Below are 26,688 nucleotides of genomic sequence, written 5' to 3'. Positions count from 1 at the left end.
ACAGTTAGACACTTTTTGTTAGAGTGCCATTTTTGGTTTCATCCTTTGTCATCATCAAAATCCTGGAATTTGTTGTAGAACTATTTTTGTTCTTACAGTTTGTTCATTCTCCATTTCTCTTACACATTCGTCGATGACATCTAGCAGACAACATGTATCGTCTATAGCTGGTGCCTTTAAGAATTGCGTCAAAATAAATTCGAATTTTTCTTCACCAACATGTATCGTCGATGACATCTAGCAGACAACATGTATCGTATGAGGGCATTTGAGTGATAGCTTCTGTAAAAGTTATTGTGATATTCAATTGTTTCAGAAGCTCTACAAATTTCTTGAATTGCCCTACACTTTTGGATTTAGCAAATCTTTGAGGATACGGGATAGGAGGTTTATACGGTGGTGGAGGCACATATGATTCTTCTTTCTCTATGGCCTCTTCTCTTTTATTTTCCTTTAGTTCGTTTTCCTTCTCAATTATTTTACCAGGGTCTTGGTGCATGACTGGATTTTGAAGTCTAGGGTCGGTTGGTCCGTCTAATTCTGTCCCACTTCGTAGTGTAATAGCATTTGCATGACCTTTCGGGTTTGGTTGTGTGTTTCTAGGAAATGTACCTGCAGGGGCAGCAGTAGGTGCTTGTTGTTGTGCCACTTGCGAAATTTGTGTTTCTAACATTTCGTTATGGGTGGCTAAAGCGTCTACTTTGTTTGCTAATGGCTTAATTTGCTCACTAGTGTGTATATTTTGATTTAGGAAATCCTTATTTGTTTGGGCCTGGGTAGCTATGAAGTTTTCCGTCATTATTTCAAGGTTTGACTTCCTAGGAGCATTTGGAGCAGTTGTGGCAGCCTTATGATATCCTGGTGGTACAGCAGGTGCTTGGTTAGGTGCATACAATGCGTTATTGTTTTTGTATGAAAAGTTCGGATGGTTCTTCCACCCTGGGTTATAGGTGTTTGAGTAAGGGTTTCCTTGAGCATAATTCACTTAGTCTGTGGAGATTCCTGTCAAAAGTTGACATTCAGGGGTAGAATGCCCAGGAACTCCGCATAACTCGCAGTTCAGAGCTACGGCAGCCATGGTGGTTGCGGGTGTTATGGTAAGGTTTTCTATCTTTTGAGTGAGAGTATCTACCTTAGCATTGACATGGTCAAGACTGCTTATTTCGTACATACCGCCTTCCATTAGGGGTTTCTATACGGAGGTTCTTTCAGTTCCCCACTAATAGTGATTATGGGCCATACTTTCGATAAGTTGATAAGCTTTATTGTAGGGTTTATCCATCAGTGCGCCACCCACGGCGGCATCTATTGTCAATCTTGTGTTGTACAGGAGACCATTATAAAAGGTATGGATGATCAACCACTCTTCTAGACCGTGATGTGGACAAAGCCTCGTCATGTCCTTGTATCTCTCCCATGCTTCGAAAAGAGATTCGTTATCTTTTTGTTTAAACCCGTTTATTTGGGCTCTTGGCATAGCCGTCTTGCTAGGTGGGAAATATCGTGCTAAGAAAAATTTCTTCAACTCGTTCCACGTAGTGACAAAGTTGGATAGTAAAGACTGGAGCCAAGCTCTAGCTCTATCTCTTAATTAGAAGGGGAAAAGACATAGTTTTATTGCTTCGAGGCTGACAACATTTGCTTTCACAGTGTCTGCGTATTGCAAAAACACTGACAAATGTAAGTTCGGGTCCTTCGTGGGACTATCGAAAAATTGGTTTTGTTGTACGAATGACAATAATGAAGGTTTTAGCTCAAAATTATTTTCCTCGATGGCAGGGGCAGCGATGTTGTTATGTGGTTCATCCTGCGAAGGGATGGCATAGTACTTGAGAGGACGGTTCTATGGTACATTATCCATCTCTAGTTCTACAACTGGATCGGGAATATGGATATTAGGATCCGGAAGATTGTACTTAATACATTATTCTCGTATCCGGCATTGTAATCTTAGATAACGCTCTGGTTCGTCGATTGGTAGCTTTAATTTCTCTCCTTGAGAGCGAGTACTTGACATACAATCAACGGTTTAAAAGGGAAATAGTTTTGTTTACCTTAGTCTATACTGTGCAACACTGGAGTTACGATATCGACTTAATTAGTCCCCGACAACAGCGACAAAAACTTGATCGCGACTTAGTATGTCTATAGGATTCGTGATTGCAAGTGCACAGTCGTATCGCATAGTTTTAAAGATTATCAAACCCAAAGGACTAAAAATCGAACTTACCGTTATCTAATGTTACTATGTAAATCTAAGGTTGATGATTTCTCTTGGGGTTAAGAGACAACGAGAAATAAATATTAATGAAAGCTGAACTTTAATAGAAATATTTAATAGCGGGATATCGGTATGTAACTCATCAAACTTCGGGGATTCGATAAATAATTGGTGTAATCTTAAACGTCAAAATACTCTTCAGTAGAAATTATTGATTTAAAAGACTTTATCTCACACTCCGTGTTATTGACTCTGACTATACTCTTAAACCAGAATGCTTCGCTCTCGCTATCTCATTTGAATTAAAAGTAATTTTGGGAAATCAATAGATTCTAATTAATCCTAAAGTGCTCTCGATGTGTTTAAAATTAATGCCTAGTTTTTGTTATCCGGTTAAAAAATCTCAAACTCTCGTTTTATTGACCGTAACCTTGTTTGCTTTATACTCTCGTAAGAAAATAGTTTTAATTTTAGAATCAGAAACTATAACCAGAAAAATAGTTTTTAAAGATCAACACCAATTATTAACGAATCCCGTCATTATGATTGTGTTTACATACCGATATCAAATGGTTTAGCCAGACATGGGTTCAAACATAAACATGATATTACGATGATTAAACATAAGATAAAACATGATTTAAAATGAAACAAAAATAATTGGTTCTAAGATGAAATCATAAACAATTAAAATAAACAACTAAAATGGAACTTGGAAAATAGACTGAAAACTAGAATTAATATTGATAGTTGAATTCAGAAAATGTTGGCACGCTTGACAATCAAGTACAGAATTACAATCAAAATCAGTTCTTAAAAATAGAATTGTAATAGTCCCCGGATGTGGAAGATCTATCACTTTTACAAGTAAATCGATTCGCTTAAAATTCTAAGAACAAAATTATGGCAAAAAAAGGATCCCTCAAACTGAAGACCGAAGCCCTAATTTATACTCACATTCTTGCCTTGAAAATTGCCTTGAAAATCTCATAGTTGGCGTGAATTTAGGGTGGTTAGGTTAAACGAGAAAGACGGAGCGTAGAGAGAAATCAGGAGAAAATGGGTTTCGTGGCGGGTGCCACATGAGAGTGGCAGGTGCCACACCTTTCCTTGGTGGCAGGCGCCATAGTTTTCCTTAGTGGTGGGCACCACTCCTTTCCTTAATGGTGGGCGCCACACTTCAAGTAAGTGGCGGGCGCCACACTCCAAGTGGGTGGCAGGCGCCACACTTGGTGGTGGGCGCCACCCCTTTGTATTTTCTTCGTTTTCTTTCTGTTTCGTTTCCTTTTTGCTCTTTTTCTTCTTTTCTTGCACATACACTTCTTATTTGATAAATACCTGAAATAAACACAAAATACGGCATAATGCTATGGAAAAATAAGTAAAACGACACTAGATTCCAATGCAAGTCAAGTCAAATATACGATATATTTTCGCGTTATCATATGCCAGAAAATGTCACAAATGCCAAATCTATGTTGACAAAGTGCATGTGTCGCCAACTTTGCTAAATGTTTTGAAATCACCTTGGCCTTTCTCATTGTGGGGAATTAGCATGATTGGCGTCGTCAAGCCTAAAGCTTCCAATGGTCACCGTTTCATTCTGGTTTCCATCGATTACTTCACCAAATGGGTGGAAGTTTCCTAATATGCCAATGTGACCTGGTTCCTCAAGAAAGAGATTATCTGCCACTATGGAGTTCCAAGATGGATCATTACATATAATGGGACAAATCTGAACAATGAGACAATGAAAGAGTTATGCGAAAGCTTCAATATTGAGTATCATAACTCTTCACCATAGCGTCCAAAGATGAATGACATTGTTGAAGCCGCTAATAAAAACATCAAGAAGATCCTGCAGAAAACGGTGAAATCCTAAAAGGTTTGACACTAGATGTTACCCCTCGCATTGTATGGATACTGGACCTCAGTCTGCACTTCAACAAGGGATACCTCATTCTCCTTGGTATATGGGATGGAGGTTGTTCTCCTAATCAAGGTGGAGATACCTTCGATGAGAGTCTTGGTTGGAGACCAAGCTAGAAGAGGCTGAATGGATCCAAAACATATTTGGCCAATTGAACCTTATCGATGAGAAACGCATGACCTCTCTATGCCATGGAAAATTGTATCAAAAGCAAATAAATAGGGTGTTTGACAAGAAAGTTTGTCTCCTGGAATTCAGAGAAGGAGACCTCATGCTCACGAAGATCTTGTCATTACACAAAGACTCACATGGGAAATGGACTACCAATAATGAATGCCCATATGTTGTAGAGAAAACCTTCTCCGGAGGTGCCTTGATTCTTACAGCTATGGATGATAAAGAGCTCACACCCCGTGAAATCTGATGCAGTCAAAAAATACTACACCCATTAAAAACCCGCTAAGTCAAAAACCTAAAAGAGCGACTTAGGAAAAAATGGATATCCCGGTGGATCGAAAACCCGAAAGGGCGATCCAGGCAAAAGTTAGGGATAAATAAAAGAAATGATAGCTCACTAAGTTAAAAACCCGAAAGGTCGACTTAGGCAAAAAAGAATGTCCCGACGGGCTGAAAACCCGAAAGGGCGGTCCAGGCAAAAATTAGGGAGCAAAAGGAAAAGACTGCACTAGACAAAGTTGATCAACACAAAAGAGCCCAAGGCGGAAGATCAATTCAGCGGCTCTCTTCAGAAGTAAGGATTTGTATAGTCATGGTTATAAGGGATAATAGTGGTCATTGGATTCAATGTAAAGCTTTTTACATTGCCATTTTCAAAATTATAACATTTCATGGAGCTACGCCATTTGCAAGCTACCATTCTTGATAAATACAAATTTTGCCTATCAATCATTATCAATGGTGTTCTTCTATGTTTTTCTTTGTTATGCAAAATTTCATTTATTTTTTAATAATAAAATTTTGAAACTTGAAAACAAATTTAAAAAGCATATTGGAAAAAACACAAAAATTGCTTTGACATACGTGAAGACTAAGAGGAAATCATTTGTTTTCTCGAAAGTCTCAAAGTTGCAGAAGAACTCCTATATCACCAATGAGAATCTCCATATAGCACAACCTATCAGTCCTATGGAAGGATCCCCTTGGCTAGTTATAAATGTTAATCTTGATAGATTCTCATTTGAATGCGCCTATTACACGTACTTGGTTGAGTTATTGGGTGAAAGATCCAGTCGTAGTCCCGAGTATTATACCCAAGTTATAAGAGCTTGCAAGTCATAAATACTCGTCTTTCAAATCCAAAAATACATTCAATCAATCATACTCTTTTCTCGCCACCGTGTGATTGATCCTAAAAACCTTTTCAAAAAAATGAAAAAAATATTTTGTCTTAAGATGATGCAAAGAAATGCTTCATCCACAACCGTTGAGTTAAGATAAGTGGCGTTTTCTCGTGAATGTAATTTGTAAATCCATTCAATGTGATGCAAACGTCCGCTCCTCACCTGTTTTGGGTAAAATAATGTTTTACATCGATTAATACAAAGTAGCTTTTGCTAAAATCGACCAACAAATAACTTTTTTAAACCTAGAACTACGTAAGCCTTGAATTCTCTATTGCACCAGGAGATACGTAGGAGTGGGATTGTGAAATCTTATCATGCCCACTAATAATAAAAACCTTTTTAGGTATTTGCACATGAATAAATCCAAAAACATTTTCTCTTTTCATTTGATCATATTCCTCTTTCCCTTTTAATAACTCAAAAAGCCTAACATTTTTAAGCAAACACTAACACGCACAACTAACCAAACGATTCCTGTTGAATACAACAGACGTGAGGGGTGCTAATATCTTCCCCTTGCGTAACCGACTCCCAAACCTTGAATTGGTTGCAACGACCATAATCATTGTCATTCTTTTAGGGGTTTTATCGATATTTTCCCTTTCCGTCTTTCAGAATAAATAAAGTTCGATGGCAACTCTGCTAAGTCTATCTCACGAGTGTGAGATTGTGCTTCACGAGTGTCATGTTCTCATTTTTCGAGGTACGACAGTAGTAAAGTGTGATTCCAAAAATAATGACTTTATAATCCAAGAGAAAATGTTAGTGAGATTATCAACCTGCTTATTGGACAAAACATGAAACAGAATCCCCCTTATACTCTAAAGCAAGATCAGAAAGCCAACACAAGGTTATAATTTTCTTTTATCAAGTTAACATCTCTCAAAAAATTATCATTCTAGAAGAGAAGTCAACTTCTTGGTATATTTCTTAAACTCTAGAAAATAGTCCATTAACTTCCATTTATCTTTTTTGGGGCGGGAAATCTCTTTCAAAAGAGCATAAATGCGGTTCAGATTATAAGATTTACCAAAAATAAATTAAAAAAATCCCACAACTCTTTCACAATCTTGTAGAGTGCAATAACCAATTGAACCCACCTTTTAACAAAATTCGCAAGTAAAGCCAAAATGTGTTCATCCTCTACATTTCATATTTTTGATGCATTTGATTCCTTTGGCCTTTGGAATTCTTATATTAAATGTCCATCATATTTCATTCCTATGAGACTAACTTCAACAAGATATTTCCACTCCACATAGTTCTCACCATCCCTATCAAGTTTGATTAAGTGAATTGTGGAAGAAATAACAAACTCGGTAATGGGCATCTTAAAAATTCCTTCAACACTATTTTCAATTTCTATCGACATTGTTCAACCAACAACATAACAACACATATGATTTTGACTCTAAACCTAACAAAAGTACACAATATCAACAGGCCCGACCCTGTGCAGGAGCAGCTACAACACATGACCCCAAACTTTTGAAGAGTCCAATTTTTTTACATTAATAATAATAAAAAAAAATATTTTAAAAAATTCTATAATAAAAAATCAATACATTAAAAAAATAAGACTGATCAAAGTCAAAATAATTATAATTAAATCTTATTTTTATACGTCATTTTTAATTATTATTATTATTTTATTTTATTTTTTAAAATTTTGTCCATTTTAAAATTAGAATTGGTCCTCTAGTTTGATTGAGCCGACCTTGAATATCAATGTAGAACACCACCAAAATGCCACAAGCAGGCGCTGAATCTACCAAGATTTTATCAACACTAAAAAATCCCCCCGTCATTTTGAAAACCATGAACCATCTGCTTCCAAAAATGTGTGTTTTAGATCATTTATAAAAAACAATAAAAAAACTACGTTTTTGGTAATTTGCAATTTTCTCCATGATTCAGCCATAATTTTTTTTCACTCATATAGAATGCTTAATTAGCATTCTCTAAAGGTGATGGTAGGGTTAAGTTTTTTTTATGGCGACAAGCTTTTCTAAACCCTAGCAGGCTCTGATACCATGTAAAAAGAGAGGAGAAATACGAATAGTCAATCATATACACTATAATGTGTAGTGATCATCATATTTATATTAATAGGTTAAAAGGAAAATACATAAAAAAAAGACAAATAACATAAATCCATATACTAAATACTAAACCCTAATAATATATTATAATCATATAACTCTTAACGATTGGATGAAAAGAATCAAATGTCAAAGAACAACATCAATAAATAGGCATAAATTCTAAAAGCTCACCACCTAATATTATGTTAAACGATCTTATCTTTTCTAGGATCAAAATTGTAATTTGTGTATGTTACTTTCAAAGTATTAAAATTATACACAGACTTACTAAACTCCTTTTTCCAAACTCTTTTTTCAAACCTCCATCTATTTTATAAAAACATTTCTTCTAGAAATTACTTTGATTGGGTCAAAATATTTTAAAGCAAGGCATAAGTGATTAGGAAGTCTTTATAATATATTATGAAGCAAAATTCAACCTATAATCAATTATGGCACCTATGTAATCGATTATGAGGTAAAATTTGTTTAGAAATCGATTTTTACGACCTAATAATCGATTATGCTTCTGATCCAACATAACTTCATTTTTTTCCAGATCATAGTTGACTATGGTCGTTGCCTAATCAATTATTGTGTGGATCCAGGTCTTCCAAACATTCCTATTTTGCCAAAATATTTTACTATAAAAGATGTTCTTTTATTCATTTGAAGACACATGATATTTTAGAAAACACATTCTCTTCTACTTTCTCATTTCTCCAAATTTTAATACTCATTTAAAATATAATTTTAGTGCTAAGAGAGTAACCAACTTTGTTTAGAATTCTTGTGTAACCTCTGCTATATTATTTGGTTATGTAATTGTAAGTCAAAAGAGCAATATTCTCTTAAAATTCTATAAGTTATAAAGGTTGCAAGCTGAATCTAAGGGAAAAATTTGGTGCAAGTGTAGTTCCATGTTTCTACTTCACCCAGGGGAGCATCTATATCTGGTTACTTTGTTACTTATCTTATTGCTTTCATCTCTGATTTAATTTTGATTTGTTGAGTCTCCTTCATTATTGTACTTCTAGGAATCAAGTTTGAAAAGATTTGTTTGCTAACACGCATAAAACTTTGGTTAGGTTGGATCTTGATCATGATGTTCTTTGATCAATTACATGTGTAAGTCGAATGAAAACATTTTACGTTTTTTGGTTTAAGTTTGACTCAAAGTAAAATCTCAAAGTGCCTTTAAAATTTTGAAAAATTGAGATTTTACACGTTTCATTCGGATCATTGAGTTTACACACAATTTTGTATTCTGGTCAAATTGGACAGAAGCGAAACCTAGTTATTTGATTTGAATCAATACTTGATCTGAATCATTTTCATGGTGACCAATTATGTTTTATTTGATTTAAATCAAACATTTTACATGATTCAAATAACTCTTTTTTTCCAATGTGTTCTCTATCAGGGTTGTGGCATTTGATTCAAATCAATTTTTTCCACATGATTCGAATCATATGGCTCATGATTGAAATCACTCTTTCCATGATTCAAATCAACTGGCATATTTTTCAAAATTTTGTTATTCTTTTATTCCACTGCATTTGCTCATTTGATTCAAATAATAGATTGCTCTTCGAATCTAACTAACATTTTCAACCATTTTGTGTGCTTAATCTCAAGCACATATAAAAGCTTTTTGTCATTGTTTCTAAAAGAAAATCTATCATTCTGATCATAGTTTTCAGGGTAATTTTAGTGAAAATTCAATTTCCTCTGCTTTGAGTGTTCAAAGTCTTGAAATGAAATTCTTGCATCTTCAACTTCTTTTGATTCAGATCTTGATAACGAGAATTCCGCAATTGATTGAAGGAGGTGCGTCCTTGAAACTAATCGTTCTTGGAGAACTTGTTAAGTGTTTCAGGTTGTTAGCAAAATTGAGGTGATTGTCAATGGTGGTGACAAATTCCACTGAAAAGAAGTAGATTCTTCTCTCCAGAATTTCTGTAGTAGTGAATGTGTGAAAGGTTACGGATAAGGCAAAGTTCTTCTCAGGTCTTCAGACAATTTAACCGCTCAATAAATCGTTAGAATCAAGGGGTTGATACAAAGGCTTAGAGCAGAATTGATGTTATTGGAAGATTCATGAAATGTAATTCGAGTAAATATTAGGTAAAAGAGTCTGGAAAGTGTGTTGTATACAGGTCAAGATCCAAATAGGAGATTTATTTTCTTAGTTGTATTGTGGATTGGTGATTGTATAAACTCTTGGTGTCATCTCTTGAAGAGTGCACATAGGCAAAGTGAGGACGAAAGTCGAAGCACTATAAATCTCGGTGTCATCTCTCTCTCTCTCTCTCTCTCTCTCTCTCTCTCTCTCTCTCTCTCTCTCTCTCTCTCACTCTTGCATTTATTTTTGTAATAAGTGTACGCTTATGTTTTTAAACTCCGCCATATTATATTATTTTTTCATTGATAGCGATTTATTACATAAGCATTAGGTTTTGTTGGAATTTGATAACTGGTTAAGTTAGTTCTGTGATTAATAATCTAAAAACAAACTGAACTTGGCACTCCTTTGATTGAATCATTGTGTATACACTTCTCGTATATTACACAATTGAATCAATCCATATCAAGCGTTTCACATTATAGTCTTTGATATTTGTGAAACTATCTATGTTGACTTGATCAATATTCAAACTGTATAATTTTCATTTTCGAATCAAACCTTCCACTCATAACTCATTTTTGAAAACACTAATTTTGAAAAAAGGTGGTTGAATTTTAATTTGTGTATATTCACCCCCCTCTAGACCTTTTTTCTACTTCCATATTCACACCCAACAGTAAGAACATTTAGGGTTGTTAATGCTTTGTGGTAGTGGAAATTTGGACAATCCTTGAAGACCGAATTAGGCTCACTGGCCTTGGATGTAACCAATATAATTATGTTGGTTTCCTTCCTTTTTCCTTATATTTTACTTTATTGAATTAATTTTCACCTATCATTATATTCTACTACTCATTTTTTAAATCAACTTAAAAATAAACTTAAATTTGTTTAATATCAAAAAAACTCTTTTTATCGCATTTCACTCCCCCTCTTATATTTTAAGTTACTTGTGTAACAACTGCCGCTACTTTTTTAACTATAAATTAAACTTTAGAATTATTATAAATAAGGTTAATATCTTTACATATTATCATTTAAGTTTTGAATTAAAAATCGAGTGTATCTCTTTCAAATATTGAAAATGGATTTTCTCTATTGTCTTAAACTAACTAACTAACTAACTAACTATATATGTTTGGTTTTCGCATTTTTTGTCAAACTTTAAGCATAGTTGACTAATCAACTAATATATTTTAATTATGATTCATTTTGTGATTCAAACAAAAGAAAGGAAATTTGTCCATGAACTACAAGTTTCTTAACTCATTTAAAGAGTGTTAAGTGTTGGACAATGTTGAGAATGTATTCAGGTGATATATGGGTGGATTCTCTCACTTATGAATGCTCAAGTCTCCATATTTCCAACCAATGTGAGACTATTACCCACGCTTCTCACACTTGATACATTCTCAACACTCCCCATCAAGTGTGAGTCCACAATACTCCCCCTCAAGTGAAAGCTCTTTTTAATTCCACAAACTATTGTACCATACAAAACATTTCTTATTCACCACCCAAGAGCCGTTGATACTCTTCAACGGAACGTTTCTTATTCACCATCCTTGTGGTGCTATTAACTTTTGATACAAGTAAGTCGATCTTTAGGTGAATATGTGGTGCGTCTCTCACAAAGGTGTTGCTCCAAAAGTAAGTCCCACAATGTTCAATGCTCCCTAGTGAAAAACTCCCTAACAAATGGTATTAGAGCCTTTGGTTTGAGAAAGGGACCGACTTTGTGGAAGTAAGAAGAACTTCCACTTGAGGGGGAGCATTATGGACTCACGCATGAGGGGGAGTTGTTGAGAATGTATCAAGTGTAAATAGTGTGAGAAGTAGTCTCACATTGGTTGAAAATATGGAGACTTGAACATTTATAAGTGAGAGAACCCACTCACCTATTATATTAAGTTTTTGAGTGAATATGTGGTGTGTCTCTCACAAAGGTATTGCTCCAAAAAAAAGAAGTCTCACAATGTTCAATGCTCCATAGTGAAAAATTCCCCTAATAGGTAAAAGCCAAATCATAATAATAATGATGAATAATGGAGAGATGGATATAATGAATGGATTAGAGAAAATTAGGGTGAAAATATGACATTCTAACATTAATTACCAAACGTGGGTATTTAAACCATCATACAAACAAATACAGCTAAACCACTAATGAGAAAAACAAACTTTTTAGACCTGCAACCGATTTCATATTTTGTGCAACCGGTTACACTAAATCTCTGCCTAAAAAAAAACTGGAAGGGGTGCAACCTGTTTCACATTTACTACAACCTATTGCGCCAAATCTCTGCCTGAAAACTGAACACTACAGCACAAGGGTATAACCTGTTGCACAATTACTAAAACATGTTGCACTAACTTAAATTATATTATTTTTTCAACACATGATTGTGTGTGAATCTCAAGAGCACAATTGTGTCAAGTAGTAAAAATATTGATCCAACTTAGAGGTGTATGAGTATCAAATTTCCTTTAACTATGTTTAGCTAAAACTATCACAAAAGAGTGTTTGATTCAGTTTAAAAAATAGATTTTAACAAATAATAAAAAGCAGGACTATGAGCTATGATCATCAATCTAGACCCACCCCTGTGACCATTCATGTTTGAATAATGAGAATTTCTAAGTTATTTTTATAGAAATATAGGTAAATATGTGTAACACCCACTTTCGTGGTGTGCGCATCTAAACGTGTTCTTAGACGAGTGCAACGATTTAGAAGGAGGGTGTATAGATCGCAAATAAAATTTTCTTCAATTTAAAAATCTATTTTAAAAAATATTTACTATGGCAAGCGAAAGAAATTCCAAATCGACATTCGTCTATCCCTAACTGTTATCGGAAGAATCAGATGCGTATGAACCATAACAAAACATATAATAATGATGAATAAACAAATTAATATATTTTTCAAAAATAACGTTTGGACAATGTTACACTTTGTAATCAATTTTCAATAAAATAGGAAACAAAAATTTACTAAGACAATTTGTCAAACACTTGGTGTGCAATAAACACCAAGTTGATTTTCCTTTGTGTTGATGATATGAAAACCCAATTACAATGGTTTAGATTTCAATTATGTTATAAAACAGTTTGAAATACTTCAACATAAATAGAATTATCAGTATATGAAGTTGCACACTAAATGAATTATCAAATTGTATAGAGAGAGAGAGAGAGAAAACATAATATTTTGTTTAGGTAGTTCCCCAATTATCCTCATTACGGATACATCTACCCCCAATTTAAAATAGAATTGAAATATTGAATTAACATTTGCAAGAGTTGTATACAAGAGAAAAAATAGAAATCTAAACCCCAAACCCTTTGTTTGATGTTGATTTTATCTTCTTCTCTTCCATTGATCTAAAGCAAGATTAAGTTACCCAGGACTTCCAATTGATCCTCCGGTTACTGCCACTCCTTTGACAGAAACTCCTTTCTTCAATGCTTTCACTCAGCTGAATCCAAATTGCGAAATCTAAACCATAAATCACCCTTGATATTGGAGGAAAAAACCCTAATTGGTTTTATCAATGAAAACCCAAAAGAATTCTCAACCCAATTGGTTACTACAATCCTAAATTAGACCTTATCCATCTTGTATCTAGATGGAAATCAACAAAAATGGTTATGTATAATTGTTGTGTGTATACATAGAAAAAGATTGAAGATGATGACCAATGTTTTGTATGTTCTTAGTTTCAATGCTGAAAATGATGCATGAATGCATATATATATATATATATATATATATATATATATATATATATATATATATATATATATATATATATATATATATATATATATATATATATATATATATATATATATATATATATATATATATATATATATATATATATATATATATATATATATATATATATATATATATATATATATATATATATATATATATATATATATATATATATATATATATATATATATATATATATATATATATATATATATATATATATATATGTGTGTGTGTGTGTGTGTGTGTGTGTGTGTGTGTGTGTGTGTGTGTGTGTGTGTTTGTGTGTGTGTATGTAAGAAGGAAATAAGAGAAAAAAATAGATTTTTTTAGCAAAATTATAAGTTTGGAAAAATTAAAACAATATACCTCAAGTATGTGTGATTTGACCCGTAGAAAAATTTCAGCTTCTATGTGTCGACTCATGATGCCTATTAGTGAACCCCAAGAAGACTTAGTCATTTGGCTTGCCAAAATTTCAACTGGTCCGACCTCAAGAGATTAAGTGTCGACCCACTCGTGTTATGTGTCGACACATAGAAGGCAACTAATTTAATTTTAAAAGGCCTTCAATATGTGTCAACTTCAATTGTGCATGAGTCGACCCATAACCTTGTTTTTCACATAAAACATAATTTTGACATGTAAAAACCTATCTAACTTGATTTTAAGTATCCTAAGATGGAAATGCACATCTAGACACAGAGAATAAAATCCAATGTACAAATAATAAGTGTCCTAGTTTTGACATCATTCAAAACATTTTCTAAAAGGATAGCGCATTCACACGAGTTTCAAGCACAACTAAGTAGCTCAATCAAGAGCGTTACGCCTAGTCACGTGACTCACATCTTGATTGTTTCTCAAATGAGATCAAGTCTCCTTGTCAGTGGCGCCTCGAACTCAATTGTTTAGCAATCCACTTTCAGATGTTGAATCATTATCTTTCTATGCATGATCGACATCTATTTTGCCTTTGCTTTCGCAACCGACATAAACATGAATTAGATTTTGAAGTATAAACTAAAGCAAACATATATTTCTTGTAATTAAAAATGAATAATTGATAGGGCTTGTCATGGTATGGACTCTCGTAACCTCATGTCCCTAAGGACCTACTCACTCATGGTGAGATGAACAATAACAATAAATAAGTTTAAGAACATTGAAAGGAAAGTAAATAAAAATAAGTAAAGAAATAGAAAATTGAAATCAAAATAAAGTCAATATTATAATATCACAAGTGTATAAATTATAAGAAAAATAATAAAAACTTATGCTAGAAACTAAGAGCAACAACAATTGTTTTGAGTGATAATAGTAAAAAATGATGGAAGTGATGGATCATTAGGCCTCTATTTATACAAATCCATGCCTTAAGTTTCCCATTATTTGCACTAATTTTGAACTTAGTTGTCACTTATCACTAATCATAAAAGAAATGGAGGTTATAGATGCCCAAAAGTCACAAAAGCCATCAAAATATCAAAAGTTTATAAAGGACTGACTTGGGTCGTGTCAAGGAACATGGAATGGTCATTCCGACCTTTGGTTGCTTGTATGGAGGGGATTCAAAGGGGATAACACGACCCGTGTCATGGGACACAGTCATGTCGTGTTGGTCTCGGGAATTTTTTTATCAGAAGCGCCCCTTTTGTGCGATCTTCGGCCTTTTTCATCCTGATTCTCTCCATTGACCTCTTATTATCCGAAAACAAACAAAGGAGACAAAAACACGTAAAAATGAACTAGAGTGATGAAAAAACACATGAAATAAAATGACAATCAAGAAAAAAACACGATATATTTACCGCCTATCAAATACCCTCAAACTTGAATCGTTGTTGATCCTCAAGCAACAAGTTTGCTTAGAAAGAATTAGGATCAAGCAGTTTTTTGTTCTTCAAAAGATAAAAAAATATGAAATCTATTAATACTCATACGTGGTATGTTATTCTAATCGGATAAGACTCAAGTTTCCATGTACTCACCCATACCAAAAGAATTACCGGAACACAAAACCATAAAATAAATACAGTCAAAAGTTTCCTACTCTAGTCACCTCTCTAGCTACGCTTTTGACTTAAGTCTCTTTTAGATTTCCTTTCCTTTTCATTTTGACAAGCAATTTAAGGCAATTTGAATTATGATAATCATCACATGCACACGATAGATTGAGAGTTTTTGTTTAGACACCAGATAAGAAACAATTTTTATCTTTATTTATCTATTAAATTAAACACTCTTGTGTGCTTATTTACTGTCCAACTTGAGATGATGTTTAGAGTTCAACCATCGTTGAGCTAAATAACCGGGTGAGGGTTATCCAACTTAGAATGTGCTTTTGCCTTTTATCGCCTTTTTCATGATTTTGGTGCTAATATTTTTTCAACCAATTATACATGACGTGTGAATCTAAAGTATGTTGGACTATCATCAAAAACTATTTAGGAAACACTTCTCAAGATCCGAGTACTATGGTACAAAACACATGCTAAACTAGTGACCTATTTGAGAAACTAAGGGTGTTCTGGTAATATCGATTTTATCAGTTTTTCACGGGTCCCTAAACTTAGCCAATCTTCATTATAAACCTATATATTTTCTCAACAAAATAACAAATTTAAGAGCTTTTCCAGGAAAGAAAATTTAACAACTCAACTTTTAGGTGTTTTAACAACGCTATATGCAACTTATTCGATAAAAAATAACTTTTTTTAACTATTAAACTAAGAAATGTACAAGTAAAATAAAAACTAAAAAGATAAAAGAATAAAATACTATATTACAAAAATATCCTTGATAAAATCTATTCCTTAACTTAATTATTTATAGGAAACACTAGTTCTCCTTATTAAAATATCATGACTTGCAAAATTTGGTCTTATTCTATTTTCATAGGGTGTGTGTGATTCTTTCTACTATTGAGAGTACATTGTGCCCTATGTTTAGTTTGTTTTTTCTATTTTATGGTGTTTTCCATTTCCTCTATCCACACTTGGATCTTTAAGTTGTAACATGTTTCTTTGTAAATAGTTGTGTTGGTTATTAGCGCTATAATCATGGAACACAAATAAATTGCTATGTTCTAATATATTTGTGAACTCGTGTAGACTTGATGAAGACTCAATTGTCTCGTATTCAACTTGTTTTAGTTTGACTAATCATCATTCAATTAAGAAAAATTGAATGACTTTTAATTACTCAGCAAATAACTTATTTATTTTTAAGTGTGTGAGATATTGGATCGAACTCTAGTATGGTCGAAGAGTAGCTTCTTGGTTCGACAATTCGAGAGGACCTTAGCATGCCGTCGAAGTCTGTTAACATGTTGTAGTCAAAGTATGCTAGGATTGTTAGCATGTCGAATTGGGCCTGTTTGTTATGTCCAATTGTTTAAGTTAGCTTGTTCTCTAAGTTAACTTGTGTTATTGAACTGTGTGTAAAATCCTATTAGTTTAGTATGTTATTTTTCTTTATAAATAACATACTAGTCTCTCATTATTGCACAATACAAATTCTAATTAGGGTGAGAGAGGTTATTTTCTATTTTGTAACACTTGTAATTTTGTTTCAAAGAGAAAGTAAAGAATATTAGTTTATAACTAATTTTATTGTGTTCTTATTTTTTTCTTCTTTTCTACCCTTGTGGATTTCTTACCAATCAAGAAACCAATTATACTTTATAATTCAGGCATCATTTTCACAACAAATTGGTGCAGTGAGCATGAAGAAGATGTCGTCAACAAGATATGACATTGAAAAGTTCAACGAAGTAAACGATTTCGGTCTGTGGCGCTTGAAGATGAAAGTCATATTGGTTCAACAGGGTTGTTTATAAGCGTTGAAGGGAGCTGAAAACATGGACGTTACGTTAAAGGATAAAGAAAAATTGACTATGTTAGAGAAAGCCCATAATGCCATATTATTGAGCCTTGGTGATAAGGTTCTTCGACAGGTTTCGAAGGAGACGACGACATCGGGTCTATGGAGAAACTCGAAAGTTTGTACATGACCAAATCATTGGTCAATCGCCTCTACCTGAAGCAAGCTATATGTTCAATCAAGATGAGTGAAGAAATTTTTTTGGCTAAATAATTGTATATGTTCAATAAGTTGATTCTCGATCTTGAAAATATCGATGTAAATCGTGGATGAAGATCAAGCGTTGTTAGTGTTATGTGCTTTGCCCAGAACACATGGTCACTTAAAAGAAAATCTCTTGTATGGAAGAGAGTCTCTGGCCTTTGAAGAAGTTCAATCAACCTTGTACTCTAAGGATTTGAACGAACGAAAGGAGCACAAACCATCTTTGACTGGTGAAGGTCTGTCGGTTAAGGCAAAATTCACAAAGAGAGATGGCAAGTTCGACAAGAAGAATGGTAAAAGTCAGCAGAAATCTTATAGTGGTGGTGCATCTGGTATTCAATGTTTTCATTGTATGAAGGAGGGTCATATAAGAAAAGTGTGTCTTGAACGCCTGAAAGATCATGAAGGTAAGGATAATGGCAACACGCCCATTGTTCAAGATGATTTCGACTCATCTAATGTTCTTGTGGTTTCAAGTAACGACTCAAGTAAAGAGTGGATTATGGATTCAGGTTGCACTTGGCACATGAGTCCAAACAAATATTTGTTTGAGGAACTATGTGATCAAGATGGTGGATCTGTATTGCTTGGAAATGATAAAGCTTGCAAGATTGTAGGTGTTAGATCTGTGAGATTCAAGCTCCATGATGAGTCAATAAGGTTGTTGACTGAAGTCAGGTATATACCTGATTTGAAGAGAAATTTGATTTCTCTTGGTGAATTCAAAAACAAAATATATGTTTTCCAAGGAGAGAAAAGTATTTTAAAAGTCATGAAGGGATCGAAGGAAGTCGTAAGAGGCATGAAGAAACAAAACTTGTATACCCTTGTGGATGAAGTTGTCAGTGGTTTTGCAGATGTTGCATCCATGAAACCTTTGTCAAAGACAGAAATTTGGCACATAAGATTGGACCATGTCACTAAAAGGGGTCTAGTCGAATTGGGCAAACAAAATCTACTTAGTGGAGACAACATCGAAAAGCTGAAGTTTTGTGAACCCTGTGTACTTGGAAAATCTTGCAGAGTGAAGTTCAATAAAGGCAAACAAAGAACACATAGATCCCTTGATTACATCCATGTTGATCTTTAGGGGTCTGCAAGGTGTCATCACATTCAAAAGTAAGGTATTTTCTATCTATAGTTTATGATTATTCCAGAAAGTTATGGGTATTCATCCAGAAGACTAAGGATGAAACTTTTGAGAACTTCAAAAGTTGGAAGACTCAAGTCAAAAATTAGACTGGAAGAAAGGTCAAGAGGTTGAGAACCGGCGATGGCCTTGAATTTTGCAATGAGGCGTTCAATAGTTTTTGTGTAGCCTCTGGTATTGTAAGGCACAAACCTACTGAAGGTATTCCCTAAAAAATGGTTTGGCTGAAAGGTTTAATCAAACCATTTTAGAAAGAGTTAGATGCATGTTGACTAGTGTTGGGTTAAAGAAGGTGTTTTACGCAGAGGCTGTTTCGACAACAACATATCTGATAAACAGACGTCCTTCAACTATGTTAGATATGAAGACACCTGAAGATATTTGGTCGGGACATCCACCAGATCTTGATAAACTTAGAGTACTTGGATGCATAGCCTATGCTCATATTAGGCAGGACAAGGTTGAACCTAGAGCTCTAAGATGCATGTTCATGGAATATCCTGAAGGAGTCAAAGCTTATAGGCTATGGTTCCTAGAGCCAGATCACAAGAGGTGTATCACCAGTCGAGATGTAATTTTCAATGAAGCTGAGATGGATTTCAAGAAAACTGATGACGTTAGTCGAAGTGCACAGATATCTGAAGAAAAGATGGAACAAGAAGAGATTCCTATTGTGGTGGAGCATGTCGATGCTAAATTGTGTATCCCAGATCAAGTTGAAGAAGAAACACAAGATGCTGAAGATATTGAGGAATATGAGGAAACTGTCGATGACTACCTATTGGCAAGAGATAGGCCGAGAAGAGTCATCAAGCCACCTCAAAGACTTGTGTATGTAAATCTCATAGATTATGCCTTAATCTCTACAAGTGAGGTTCTAGATGAAGAACCTAAAGACTATATTATGAGGAGTCGAAATAAGACTAAATGGATGAAGGCCATGGATGATGAGATGAATTCTCTTCATGATAACCACACTTGGGAACTGATCAAGAAACCAGCTAGAGTCAGGTTAGTCGGCTGTAAGTGAATTTTCAAAGTTAAAGAAGGAATCAAAGGAGCGACATCGAAGAGATACAAGGAAAGATTGGTCACAAGGGGTTTCACTCAGAAATAAGGTGTCGACTTCAGATATGTTCTCTCTTGTTGTGAAGCACAAGTCCATTCAAATGTTACTTGCCATAGGGGCATTGTTCGACCTAGAACTGGAACAAATGAATGTGAAGACAACTTTCTTGTATGGAGATCTAGATGAAATAATCCTGAATAGGAAACCTAAAGGGTATGAAGAAAAGGGTAAGGAAGATTATGTGTATAAGCTGAATAGATCTTTATATGGACTGAAACAATCTCATCGACAGTGGAATAGGAGATTTGACAAGTTCATGGTACACACAGGTTTCATTAGAAATCAGTTCGACCACTGTGCTTACTTCAGATTTCGACCTGGAAATTCATTTGTTATTGTGTTGCTTTATATGGATGATATTATCAAAGCAAGCAACAATATCGAGGATGTAATAAAGGTAAAGGTTTAACTCAATAAGGAGTTCGATATGAAGAATTTGGAAGAAGCATCCAGAATTCTTGGGATTGACATTCGAAGAGACATAAAGCAGTCGAAATTATGCTTATCTCAAGAGACATACCTACAGAAGATTCTCGACAAGTTTGGTATGTCAAATTCAAAGCATGTTGTGACTCCGACAAACCCTCAATTCAAGCTGAATACAGATAAGTGTCCCAGTATTGAGGTTGAAATAACTTATATGAATAGCATCCCATATGCTAACATAGTAGGTTCTTTCATGTATATTATGGTGTGTACTAGACCCGACATAACATATGCAGTAAGTCTTGTAAGTAGGGACATGGTGAATCCTGGGAAGGCTCACTGGAAACGTTGAAGTGGATTCTAAGGTACATAAATGGGTCTCTGAACAAAATTCTGATTTATGGTCGAGCATGTGGTGAAAATAGTAAAGCAGAAATCGAAGGGTGTGTTGACTCTGATTATGCAGGTTGTATGAATTCTAAAAAATCTATTTTTGGATATATGTTCACTATGTTTGGCACATCAATTAATTGGAAAGTAACACTTCAGAAGGTTGTTACCTTATCAACCACTGAGCGGAATATATCTCCCTCACTGAAGTTGTGAAAGATACATTGTGGCTTGAAGGTTTTGCTAAGGAACTAAAACTTCAAGGTCAAGTTATCACTGTTAAATGTGATAGTCAAAGTGCTATATACCTGTCGAAGAATTCAACCTATCATGAGCGAACCAAGCACATCGATGTGAGGCTGCATTTCGTTATAGGGGTAATCGAGCGTGGAGAAGTCCAAGTGCTGAAGGTTTCGACATGTCACAATGATGCTGATATGATCACCAAAACATTGTCAAATTACATGTTTTTCCACCGTATGCAGTTGATAAAGCGGCATGAAGAAAGCTAGTTTGTTCCCTTGATGTTATAGAGTTTGTTCCAAGGTGGAGATTTGTAAGATATTTGATCGAACTCTAGTATGGTCTAAGGGTAGCTTCTTGGTTTGACAATTCGACAGGACCTTACCATGTCATCAAAGTTTTTTCACATGTTGTAGTCGAAGTATGCTAAGATTGTTAGCATGTCGAATTGGACCTGTTTATTATGTCCAATTGTTTAAGCTCGCTTGTTCTTTAAGTTAACTTGTGTAATGAGTTTGTGTGTAAAAACCCATTAGTTTACTATATTAGTTTTCTTTTATAAATAGCATACTAGTCTCTCATCATTGCACAATGCAAATCCTAATTAGGGTGAGAGAGGTTATTTGCTATTCTGTAACACTTGTAATCTTGTTTCAAAGAGAAATTAAAGAATAGCAGTTTATAATCAATTTCATTATATTCTTATTTTTTTCTTCTTTTCTATCTTTGTGGATTTTTTACCGATTAAAAAATCAATTATACTTTTTAATTTCGACGTGGTTTTCACAACAAAGTATAAACAAATTTCACATGATCATCCTTTCTACATCCTTTCTACAAACAATGACAATAGTTATTCAATTGATCATGTAACAATTTTCTTATGTGGCTAAACAAGCAACACCACAATATTGGTAATACCCCAAAATTTTGGAAGCAGAAGTGACATCCCAATAAGATGTAACACAATTCTTATTTATAACAACCCAATTATTTCTCAAACAAATTCACCTTACAACTTCATACTTGATCATCCTTTTTCCATGTGGTATGTAAAGTCAATATCCAAACTCATGCAAACAGAAACATTAGCTTAACCTTATTATCTCTTTCTCTTTTATACTTCAGCTCTTGGTGTGTCAGGGATATCAGAATAATCAGAAACCTCCATCACCAAAGGGTGAATATCTGTCTTGGGATTATATTGCTGAAAAACTACAACTGATGCAATTGTAGAGAAATCAGAAGATGCCAAATAGCTTCCAACAGGACCAAGCTCAGCACAATCACTTCCATCTAGCAAAGGTACTACTGGAGGCATTCTACCAACACAAATCAGATTGCTTTTGTTCCTTTCCCTCAATACAGTTTTAACATCTTCTTTACTGTCCACCAACCTTTCCTCGTAAACTATAGACTCTTCGCTCTTGCAACAAACACTTAAAAAGTCTGACCAAAATTGATTATCCTCTTTTTTATCTTCATCATCTACGTCATCATCAGCCACTTTTATTACTTTTCGATTCTCGTCAGCGGCTACACCGATCAGTTTAGCACCGAATGCCAGTGTTTTCCCTGGTGGAGTAATGAACTTGATAACAGTGAGATAAATCCCTGGATGTTCAGACATTCTCATACCGTACGCAAGTGCTTCACGATCGTCGCATCCACCAAAGAAAGGTACAACGACGCTGTAAGAAACGTCACTAGCATGAACTTGACTCGTCCCTCCAAGGCCGCGGTCGACCAAAATTCCAACTGAGCAGGGAGCGTGACTGAGTACAAGGCCATTCATTATGCGGAAAGATTGTCCTAGGGACTCCATAATTCCATCAGCGCGCTGGTGCTTATGGAACGGGAGTAGAATCATTGCGACTCGCTTCTGGTGAGCACTTGAACAGATGTCTTCGTGGATGTTATTCATCGACGAAATTGCTGTCATTGGACGGACATTAACGCTAGTTAGATGTCCGTAAGCTTGAAACGCAATTACCATTTGATCGCTGTTGTCGCCTTGTTTTTTGTTCCAAAAGGGAAGGCCATTGTTTCTCGCCTTATGAACCATTGTTATCGCGGAAGGTCTTTCTGAGAGTTCCATTAAATGCATTGCGTATATGCATAATCTTCCTCGCTTTCGTGTCCCTCTTGAAGATTCAATTAGATTGACTAAGGTGGGAATGTTCCATGTGCTGTGAAAGCAAGCTAGTATTCGAAGTTCCGTGTCTGGATCTTTGCGCTGAACTGTTTTATGCATGTATGGTGATCCTTGCCTAGCAGGTTTATATACTGCCATCACTATTGGTGTGGTGATGAAAGTAGTGAACAATGCCATTAAAACACATATGGCAAATGCTTGGTCATTCAGTACCTACAATTTTTCACACAGAATTATATATATGTTTTTATTATTAATAGACTAAACCATCAATTTATTCCATACTGTTACAATTTCACGCATTCACAGAGTCAGTATATCAGTGGTCGTTGGATCGAGATTGGACAAAACAAATTTCAAGGATTGAAATCTATAACTTGATATCTTGATCCAACACACCACGATATGCTGAATGCGTGAATGCATGCTGAAGGACAATATGTTCCTAAACCATACCTTGCGATCCTTGCCAATGTTGAGAACAATAAGTTCCACCAAGCCCTTGGTGTTCATGAGAAATCCAAGGGTCAATGCGTCTCTAAAAGGCACTTTGCACAACAATGACACAACAAGAGTACCAACAATTTTACCAAAGCAAGCAGTAAATATAACAAGGACTAATAGTATCCAAGACATTGCTCCACTAATAGTAGCCACATTAGTCTTCAACCCACTAGACACAAAATAAAGTGGCAACAAAAGACTCATAACAAGATCTTCAATCTTCTCAGTCAAAACACCAGCGAAAGGACCGTCTTTAGGAACAACAATTCCAGCCACAAAAGCTCCGAAAAGTGCGTGAATACCAATAGTATCAGTTATAAAACTACAAGCCAAAACAATTGTCAAGGTGATGCAAATGTAAATCTCCCTCACTGGTTCACCTTCAGGAGAATGTTTAGCCATCAATGCAATTAAAGGCTTTACGACAACAACAACAAAGATGATAAAACCCGCACCACAGAGTAGGACCCACAAAGAAACAAGAGGGGAAGTGTTTGAGCCAGAAAGAGCAATGGCAAGAGCAAGTAGTATCCATGCTGCAACATCATTGACAGCAGCAGCCGACATTGCCATACGACCGACATCAGTTGTAAGGAGTTTGAGCTCAGCTAGGATGCGGGCGAGGACAGGAAAGGCGGTAATCGAAAGAGAAACGCCCATGAAGACGAGGAAGGCAGCTGAATTAACGTCTTTGGATATCGTGGCGCGAAGAACAACTGAAGTGCCTATGCCAAGTAAAAATGGGACACTGATCCCAGCAAGGGCTATGCATAAGGCTTTTGTACCTGTTCTGCGTATAGATCGCATGTCGAGTTCAAGACCTACTAGAAATAAGAAAAACAGAAGGCCAATGTTGGCTACTGTTTCGAGAACTGTTAAGCTTCTTTCAGGAAAAAATATCTCTAGAAATCTCTTGTTCCTCCCAATTGCTGATGGTCCTAGTAATATTCCTCCCTGCAATTTTTTTTCCAACAGAACAAATATCATGTGACACACATTTGATCCAAACCCAATTGATTATCTCATACATAGACACAGTTGCATAGTAACAAATCATATATATATCAAAATCAATAATTGATTATCTCATTAACAATTGAGATTACTTTTTCTTGGAAATACGGTATTCAGCTTTACGACTGACTAATCTGAAAGATCAATAACACCGCTATGAGCGAAAGGACCAATTGAACCAAGAGGAAAACTCGGGCAAGATTACTTATACTTTATTCTCTAAAATGAATTGGTTAAGGATGTGAATAGGAGAAAAAATCATATTTAAAAATAATATAGAAATATATCGATCGATTTAAGACTACAGCACTGAAAAATGTGTTATGTTGCCGTGTCAATTGTCAGTGTCAGACATCTTCACTGACACGATACTAATACATTTGATTATCTTTAATTTATTATTTTTTCAAATTATTATCGACACAATGTGTTAGTGTCGATGTTATATCTAGTGATCGTGACACACTGAGCGATTCAGCTATAGTAATAAAAGAAATCAAAGCAATGAAATGTTATATAATAAAAAAAGAAAGTGCTTACAATGACTTCTGCAATAACTCTAGGTTGTCTAAGAGGTTTGCAAAGAAATGCAATGAATCTCGTAAAAGCAACCACCAAACATATCTGAACAATTAACAAAGGAAGTGCATAATCCATTGGGTTTTCATGTTGAAATGCCCCATTGGAAGTGGCCTTCATTGGTTTTGGACACATAGATTCATGGCTAGCCATTTTCAATTGATGTATGTATGTAATAATGTATACACTATAACAACAAAGTTTATGTATATAGAATGAGATCCTTCTTAATCTTTCATCTCTTGTGTGTGAGTGAAAGGAGAGAAAGGAGAGGAAATAAAGTTTCCAATTATGGTAGATGAGATAGCGAAATAAGTAGTAGGAGAAGGAAGTGCATTAGTTACTAATTGTGTTGTGAAGATTATTTGTGAACACACACTCACGAAAATTGTGCTCCATGGTGATTGGTGTTGAAAGGCAACGAAGCCTTTAGTTTACTAACATGCTATATATAGTGTTTTGTATTGTTAGTAGAGTGTGACACGAGGGGTATGTCTTTTCTTCATGTGGGAAATTAATGAAATACTTTTATTTTATTGAGTACCATACCAAACCTTAAAATAACATTAATTTTAAATTTTAAAATAGATTTATATAAAAAATGATATGATATTAAAAGTACACTTTTGTATCCAACTTTTTAACTTTAATGATCACTAGTTTGATGGTAACAACAATTTATATAAATCACGACTTCGAATCGGATTTATAGTTTTTTAACTTTTTTTTTTAAATTAAGTAATAGTATTGGTGAGGTTATGTATATTAGTTTTGTAAAATGTGTATTCGGTTAAATATTATTGAGGATGTATCATTATCTGAATAGATAAATCCTAGCTAAGGTGTTACACATTAGAACTAGACGTTGCATTCATCCCGGCGTTAGAGTTAGTATTAGGTCTCTCACATTCTACGTTGCACTTACTGAGAGTGTTTTTAATAGTCGGTCATATATAAGCATGATGTCACGCCGTGTCAAGGTACGATTCAGTCCACTAATACAAGTTACACCTCTTTGACCACACTTACTTGTACGGTCTAGTTCTAAGGATGAGTTGTCCAATCTTAGTAACTTCTTTGATCGCCAACTCTCATTAGGCTCTGATCTCTCCCATAGTTCTACAAGGAACATATCAGTTTCTACCATTGTTCAAACTTTTTCAACAACTACTTCATGGTCAGACGTCGAAACAAGCTCCACCGCAAGTGCATTCGTCTGGACCACATATATCACAAAATCTTCAATAGCTCCAAGAAAAACTTGGGGTACAAGTCATGAACAAACTTCTAACAAACATAGACAACCTAGTGCATTACTAGAATGTGCACCTTTTTAATGCGAGACTTCTATCGATAAAAGAGAGCCAATAAAAAGTCATGACGCGGGCCGATACACAACTAGAGGTATGCCAACACAAAAATATCAAAACCACTCCTAATGTGATTCATGACAACACCATGTCATAATGAATGATAACATCCAAATCTCTAAAGCATC

At 34.8% G+C, this 26,688-nt stretch overlaps 1 protein-coding gene and 1 non-coding gene across 2 annotated transcripts; one reads left to right on the top strand and one right to left on the bottom strand.

The window, feature by feature from the left end:
* The first annotated feature begins 1,370 nt into the window (after nucleotides 1-1,370).
* On the top strand, nucleotides 1,371-1,477 carry LOC127108659 (small nucleolar RNA R71). The gene has a single exon (XR_007796183.1). It is a non-coding gene; the product is annotated as a small nucleolar RNA R71 (small nucleolar RNA).
* Nucleotides 1,478-21,780: 20,303 nt separating this feature from the next.
* LOC127103144 (cation/H(+) antiporter 19) lies at nucleotides 21,781-25,573 on the bottom strand. Its single transcript, XM_051040424.1, has 3 exons — nucleotides 25,152-25,573; nucleotides 23,550-24,551; nucleotides 21,781-23,306 (listed from the first exon to the last, which is right to left on the bottom strand). The coding sequence occupies exons 1-3, from the start codon at nucleotides 25,341-25,343 to the stop codon at nucleotides 22,056-22,058; spliced, it is 2,445 nt and encodes an 814-aa protein (XP_050896381.1). The 5' UTR covers nucleotides 25,344-25,573; the 3' UTR covers nucleotides 21,781-22,055.
* Between the last annotated feature and the right edge of the window lie 1,115 nt (nucleotides 25,574-26,688).

The sequence above is a fragment of the Lathyrus oleraceus genome, chromosome 7, assembly GCF_024323335.1.
Source record: "Lathyrus oleraceus cultivar Zhongwan6 chromosome 7, CAAS_Psat_ZW6_1.0, whole genome shotgun sequence".
Lineage (NCBI taxonomy): Eukaryota > Viridiplantae > Streptophyta > Magnoliopsida > Fabales > Fabaceae > Lathyrus > Lathyrus oleraceus.
The sequence above is the reverse complement of the archived record's forward strand: the minus strand, read 5'-3'. Positions and strand labels throughout refer to the sequence as shown.

Coding starts and splice junctions, on each gene's coding strand:
- LOC127103144 (XM_051040424.1), bottom strand. CDS start 25,343: ATGGCTAGCCATGAATCTATGTGTCCAAAACCAATGAAGGCCACTTCC. Junction 24,552..25,151: donor GAGTTATTGCAGAAGTCATT/GTAAGCACTTTC, acceptor AAAAAATTGCAG/GGAGGAATATTACTAGGACC. Junction 23,307..23,549: donor ACATTGGCAAGGATCGCAAG/GTATGGTTTAGG, acceptor GAAAAATTGTAG/GTACTGAATGACCAAGCATT.